Source organism: Eutrigla gurnardus (assembly GCF_963514095.1).
Source record: "Eutrigla gurnardus genome assembly, chromosome: 3".
NCBI classification, from domain to species: Eukaryota; Metazoa; Chordata; class Actinopteri; order Perciformes; family Triglidae; genus Eutrigla; species Eutrigla gurnardus.
This window is the reverse complement of record NC_139917.1, coordinates 24,992,462-24,999,428: the sequence shown is the minus strand read 5'-3', so window position 1 is coordinate 24,999,428 and position 6,967 is coordinate 24,992,462. Positions and strand designations below refer to the sequence as shown.

The 6,967-nt window shown below is 45.5% G+C and overlaps 1 protein-coding gene across 1 annotated transcript; it reads right to left on the bottom strand.

The window, feature by feature from the left end:
- Positions 1–623: 623 nt before the first annotated feature.
- Positions 624–4,776, bottom strand: LOC311010783 (neuronal pentraxin-1-like). The gene is made up of 5 exons (XM_084005423.1): positions 4,311–4,776; positions 3,776–3,983; positions 2,947–3,188; positions 2,443–2,622; positions 624–1,934 (listed from the first exon to the last, which is right to left on the bottom strand). Exons 1-5 carry the CDS (start codon positions 4,728–4,730, stop codon positions 1,713–1,715), a joined length of 1,272 nt encoding a protein of 423 aa, XP_083861549.1. The 5' UTR covers positions 4,731–4,776; the 3' UTR covers positions 624–1,712.
- Positions 4,777–6,967: the final 2,191 nt, after the last annotated feature.

Below are 6,967 nucleotides of genomic sequence, written 5' to 3'. Positions count from 1 at the left end.
CAGTTCATTTCCAAACAGAACACAGAGGAGTTGAGTTTTTCCACACCATCTTAAGGTAAAATGGTGGTCGAATGGGAGCAGAACAAATCCTGTTATTACGATTTATTTCGCTTTCCCCTCTTGACACTTGAGTAAGTGTGTCTGATTTAAATGCAGCAGCAGCAGCAGTGTCTTCGCCGTGAACGTTCGGTGCCACAGCTACAGGTCACCTGAGCTGAACTGATTCTGTAAACTGATCTTTAAGTGCTGTCGTTTGGGTTTAGGCCACACTCACTTGAAGCCGTCGAGAGGCGGATATGATGGAGCACTTTTCTCCTGCGAGGCGCTGCATCCCGCAGCAGCAGCAGCAACAACAAAGCAGCGAACGCGTTATCTTCTGCAGTCAGCTTAAAAAAGAAAGACACCCACGCAGGTTCTTTTCTCTTTTTCGAGCACCCTCTTTGTGACCTTTTGGACATTTCACTTATCCGGCAATTAGCTTCCTCTCTCTGTTAAAAGAAAAGTAATATCTGATTCTCTCTCCTGCACCAACTCGCCCTGCACCACCTTCCTTCCCTCGTCGCTCCCTCAGCTTCACGTGTTTTTTTTCCCGATGCACACAAGCCAAAGCCAGGAACGCACTGTGACGTTAAGTATCACAATTTTATTACAAAAATTAAATTCTTCATCTCTTCACTTTTTGCCATGCTTGGAGCATATAACAATACAGTAAAAAACCCAAACCCAGAGAAGATAGTAAAGCAGATTTTCAACAATGCTTCCACAGCACTCTGTCATTCATGCTGTTACTATACACACACTGTAACATTCCTAATACAGAGTAGTACAAACACCTGCCAAAACACGTCATGTCAGATAACAAACTGTAATTAAATTACATTTACCAAGGGGGGGGGGGGGGACAAGAAAAACTCGACCCGGCTCTGAAAAGGGAAAACGGAAACCAATAAACATTGAATTAGCAACTTAAAACATACTGAATGTGCTGAATATTTGTACCAGCCCAAGGCACCCAGGCTTTGTAGCAATGTTGGCAGGTTAATGACATTCTTACAGAAAACACTTGAAGCGAACAACGATTACAAGTTGACTTGTACCACAGTCTGACTTTGCAGTGTCCTTCAACATACCCTCCTCTCCTGGCGATCTCTTCAGTCAGTCACAGTGCAAGTTCCGGAGAGGCGGGGCCGAGTGAAGGAGGGGGGGGCAAGGTGGTGGTGGTGGTGGTGGGGGTCGCAGGGAGCTGTACCGCGTCAGACATCACTTCACGGCGCCAAACACTGACAAGAATTGGATGGACAGCGTAATCTCCCACTTTCCAGAGGGAAGGGGGTGGGAGCGGTTATGTAATTCCTCACTTGGGTTGTAAATTGTCCAAACATAAGGCGCAGATTGCCAGCTGCCAGTCCAAGTCAAAAGAAGCGGGGAAAAAAAAAAAGCTTAGGTGTTGCTTTCAACTGAACGTCAGAGAGATTAAAAACAAAGGAGAAACAGATACCAATACTTTCTCACTGAGGTTTCCAAGATTATTATTTTTTACCTCAAGATGAAAAGTATCGCATTGCACATAAATACCCAAGAATGATAGAAATCCCAGATTTAAGCTTACCAACAACTCAAATAGTCTCTAATAAACGTCAAATGAAGATGACGAAACGACAAAAGCTCAGAAATACAGAGAGAGGCCTTTTGTTTGGCGGTGAAACTGCAGTTCAGTTGAGCGAACGGCAAGGCTCAAAGGTCCATTTGGTCGCTCCGCCAAATATTTCAATGTTGCTCTCCGTCCAGGAGAAGACGTTGCCTGCCGGTGCCTTGCTGTTGCAGGTCGCCAAGTTGTAGATTTCGGCAACGGAAAGTTTCCTGTTCCACATGTTCAAGTTAGCTAGTTCGCCGACGAAAGCTTGTGTCGCATCGAAGCCTCCTCCCAGTGTGTCCTGTGGAACAGCAGACAAGTGTTAATCAGAAGAACCAGTTAGTTGAAAAATCCTTAGATGAATGTGCATTTCAGCAGAATGTGATAAGATTTTGTTATAAATTATATCATTTGTAAGAACTTTGGTTCTTAGATATGGCTTCAGTTAAAAAATGTGAACCTATGGGTATGAATACTATTAGCAACTATGATTTTAGTCAGTTTTATTCAGCGTCCTTTGGCAAAATGCTTATTAATGGTGGCTAAGTCTTGCTCTGGCAACAACATTTGATTTTTTTTTTCCTCTGTGAAATCTCACATATTTCCCCATCAATCTTCAGGCCAAATTAATAAGGCGCTGTTATTTCTTCCAACCCTGGCATCATGATAATTTACCACACTGGCTGCAAAGCCTGAATTGGACACGTCTCCAATATCCCTACAGTCTAATCTCATAAATATTACCACCATCTTTGTCAACATTTTAATGCATAATTGTGTGGGGATTATTTCCAAATATGAATATCCACCTGCTCTTGTCCCAAGACCAGCACCCCCTCTGGTTTGATGGGGTGGTACGGTGCCAGATTCTCTCCGTTGCCCCGCATCACTCCGTCCTGGAAGGCTTCCCACATCCCGTCCCGGGTGGTCCATGTGATGCAGAGGTGATGCCATTTCCCGTCATTGATGAGGAACGGCAGCTTTGCAACCTGCGTCAGAGACATTGTAAAAAAAAAAAAAAAAATCACGTCTCTCTCTTTCACATTCATAAAAGCATCGCTTCCATGCCTCTCTCCTTCCTGCTGAATCACCTCCTGTCACCTATATTTTCCTCTATAAAAAGGCCTCTTTTTCTCATTTCAACCCTTATATTATACCCTTATTTTATTCCATTTCCTCTTCTGGCACATGAGAAGTTACTCTGAGTCATCCGAGCACAACGTGTGAGAACTTTTTCCTACTATTGCACCCAAGTTGTTCTGCATAAACATGAGATGTGAGAGTGTTCCCTTCTTCATCATGATAGTCATTACCTTGTCATTGATGAGAATCTCCATCGGATTGTTGCCCCACTCAATCAGCACCAGCTCGTTGGACTGACCCGGGACGGCGTAGGAGAAGGGCGTCCCCACGCCCGGCGAGGCGTTGGACTTGATCCACAGACACACGCTGAAGGAATACATCTCAGGAAGGCTCCTCTTGGCTTTGGCGTACATGTAGTTGGTTCTCAGGGGGAAGGTGAGCTGGAACTTATCTGTTGGCCTGGTGTCTTTACCTGGAGATGACATGCCAGTTATTATACTTGTCAGCATTTCCTTAGGGATTGAGAGAAGGGCAAACCTTCATTATCCCACATGTATATTTTTATATAGATGGACTCATGATGAAGAACATTCATTTGATTCAATTGACACAATATTTAAATAACTGATTCAATATGAAACACTTATTCTAATGACAGTGTTTCAGGGACGCGGCTCCCCTCTCCCTCGTGCACATAACACGCGCATTCGCAAGGGGTAAACGTTGCACGTTGGAGAATCAGAACAAGCCTTGATACATCCTGCAAAGTTCCTCTGTGTACGGCGGTTTGCATTCAGGCTCCCATGCGAGACGTTCTCAAGCGAAGCAAAAGTGCTAACAGGTCTTGAGATATGCAAAACAATGCAGCTCGCCTCCCTCGCGCGCTCTCTGTGCGCAACGTGATGGTTGCGGTCCTGTTAACACTTCCACACGAGGGTCGTGACAGTGATGATGCATGTTTATTTTCTCTAACTGAGGCGCCCTTGAGACGACTAAAAACAATTACGTGACACCTCCCTCCCGCAGGGGCCACATTCAGCTTGGGAAATCCGAACGCACCTTTCTCCAGGTCCGTGATCCGATGGTGCAGCGAGGTGAGCGTCGACTCCACGCGGTTCCGCTGCTCGCTGTCGTTCCTCGGGCCCGGTTTGGTCTCCTCTATCGTGTTGACCCGGGACAGAACCTGCTTCTCCATGTCGTCTATCTTGTTTTGGAGCAGATCTTTCAGGCTGTTCGCCTGCACGGTGTTGTTCCCTCGGCTGTACTGCTGCATCGGGCAGAGGGAGACACACACTGGGGTTACAAGGAATACTTTCACCGACGTTAAACTCCCTGAAACATGCTTCTCTACTCTATGTGAAGCTTCTAACCTGCCTGTTTGTGTGCTCTGCACCACTTTTTTTTTCTCATAAAGGCAGCTGGCTGGTTTCCTTTCCACAATGCTCATCCCTGACTGTCAATTAAAAGCTGAACTAACACAGATGTGGCAGAAGACGCTCACAGCCAGAGTCTTACCCCTCATTCCTACTGGGAATACCACTATAATTGAATTGACTTTTGACCTGGTCAGCGCTGCTCTCCCCTCCTTGCCTACCTCTAGATTCTCCAGTCTCTGTTTCAGCGTCTGTAAAGTCTGTCCCAGCTGGGTCAGAGTGTCCGTGGTGCCCCGGGATACATCCCCCATCGTGTTCTTCGACCCCGGCCGCCTCCCGCCGGGTCCCACCGCCGCCGGGAGGCTCTGGCTCTCGCAGCGGCTCAACTTGGACGTAAGTTCCCTGATTGTCTCCTTTTGGTTCATAATTGTCTCCTTTTGCTGCAGCACGGTCTCCCGCAGCTGCATGACCGTGGTCTTCAGGTCCTCCGCCGGCCCGCTGTTCTGCATCGTGGCCGCGCACAGGTCCATATCCTTTGGCACCGACGTGCAAATAAACTGCGTCTGGCCGAAGTCTTGCGCGGAGCTCCCCACAACAACCAGGCAAGAAAGTAAAAAAAGTTTCCAGGTGAATCCGTCCATGTTTCCGGTCGCGTAGCGCGGCTTCACAGAGTTCGGGGCGCTCGAGTGAGAGGCGTCTGTGAGGTTTCAGCACCACGGAGCTGTCCACTGAAGCTGTGAGCTCCGGTCGGCTGTGTGCAGTTTTTATAGCGGACATACGGCAGCGCGCGCTCACCGCATCACTGAGGGGAGGCAGCGCGCTCTGCTCCACCTATACAGTCCAGCCCCTTATTTAAGGTCGTCCTCGCTGTTTGCAGAGCACGCACACAGCAGCGGAGAGCCCTGTGTCTATGTAGTAAAAGGAAAGTGTGGAGTATCAGACTCGGCCTGCATTGAAAGTGATGTGGTGTCGGCTCATACCTGTAATGCCCTTATATCCTTCATATGGCTTTGCCAGTGGGAGAAGAAGTAGTGGGACCCTTAAGTAATACAAGTCCTGCATTCAAAATCTCACTTGAGGGAAAGTATTGTCGGCAATATGTTGTTAAAAGTTGTGAAACAGGTCAAAGTAAAGAAAAAAAAAAGTTATATTCAGGCCTATTCTAGGTAGATCTTATTATTGGTGAATGTTTATTGGTCGTGATGAAGCTAATTTGTCTCGTAGCCCATTAGTCTTACAGACATCTGTTTAAAGTTGAGTCCTGAAAGTCATGTTTTGCTGCAGTTTAGAAGTGAGAAGCTGGTCTCGACACGCAAGCTATAAAAAGTAGATGTTTGATTAAATTCTTGAAGAGTTTGTGTTGAAAATTTCACAGATGTGTGGAACCCAGACTGAAACGACTTGATACATGCACAACAAGCTGATGTGTTGTCACAAACAACAAGAAGCTGATCTTTTATGTATAATTTCCAAAATAGCTAATGTTATCAGCTTACATATAGAGATACATCTCTTTCCAACCTGTCCTGGTAACGGCTGTCACTATTACACACTATTAACCATGACTAGCTCAAAATCCACAAACCCAGCCTGAAAATGGAGAAAACCTGAAACGATCACTTAAAGTAAAGTAAATCTGGCCTCGAAGGCTACATAAAGTTATTACATATATATTAAGTTTCCTTCCCTCAAACGTAAATCAGTAATACGTGGTTTATTTAAAACTCATAAGCACGTGGCAGGGATTTTAAGTATTGGTCCACCTTAAATGAAATCACTCTCCTCATCTCTCTCTCTGTCTGTCTGTCTCTCTCTCTCTATCAATGTCAATCTGATTTATTGGCATGAATTTCAGATGAACAATATTGCCAAATAATACACCTAAATAAGTATAGAATTAATGAATAAAAACTAAGGAGAATGTGGTAGAAACAAACGTGTGTGTGCGTGTTTGTGTGTGTGTGTGTGTGTGTGTGTGTGTGTGTGTGTGTGTGTGTGTGTGTGTGTGTGTGTGTGCGCGCGCGCGCGCGTACAATATAATAAGACATTTTATACAATAAATCTCAAGTTTAAAGCTTAAAGCTCTCTCAATTAATATGATCAGAAACGATCATGTGACCCTCTTTCCCTCTCTCTCTTTCTCTCTCTCCATCTCTCTCGCTCTCTCCCTCCCTCTCTCCCTCCCCCTCTCTCTCCCTCCCTCTCTCCCTCCCCAGGTTGTCAAAGAAGACGTGTGTTGCGTCGTGCACGCGCTGATAGCAGCTGTGTCAAACAGTAGAAGTCGGAGACGCTGAAAGCGACGTGAAATGTTTCCCAATAATTAAACGGACTGTTCCATAACCACCCCGCTGCTCTCGCATTAATAAATAAGCTAGAATCCACAGCGAGGGGAGCGAGTCTCTGACATAGATCATGTTGAGATAACAAATCACCGATGATGGCCGTGACGTAGGAAGGACACACAGCTGCGTGGAACAGCTCGACCCAAAATGAACTGCATATGAACTTCGGCAAAGACTTTTTCCCCTCCTCTCCCCATTGCAGTGGAGGGTAAGGAGCAGTATCTATGATGAATGATATGAAACTAAACAGTAAAAGTGTCTTTCACACAGATTTTCTTACATTATTATTATTTTTTTCTTTGAAAAGACCTTATAGGCGGCAGAGTGCTGCAGGAACAACACATTCTCATTCCCAACTTGTCAAATACTGATGCTTTGTTACCATTCAAACTTTGGAAATTCAAACCAAAAAAAAAAACTTGCTTAGGTTTCAGCTGGAAACTAACTCAGTTAGTCGGAGGAAAACCCATCATGGTTTGGTTTAAAGTGACAGAGTCTCTAAGGTGAACATTAAGTTGATAATTTGAGCGACATAA

What these genes read in the sequence shown, in the direction of transcription:
- LOC311010783 (XM_084005423.1), bottom strand. Translation starts at nt 4,730, where the DNA reads ATGGACGGATTCACCTGGAAACTTTTTTTACTTTCTTGCCTGGTTGTT. An exon ending in AGAGACTGGAGAATCTAGAG is followed by an intron (nt 3,984 to 4,310) that starts GTAGGCAAGGAG and finishes TGCCCGATGCAG; the next exon opens with CAGTACAGCCGAGGGAACAA. An exon ending in GATCACGGACCTGGAGAAAG is followed by an intron (nt 3,189 to 3,775) that starts GTGCGTTCGGAT and finishes TGTCATCTCCAG; the next exon opens with GTAAAGACACCAGGCCAACA.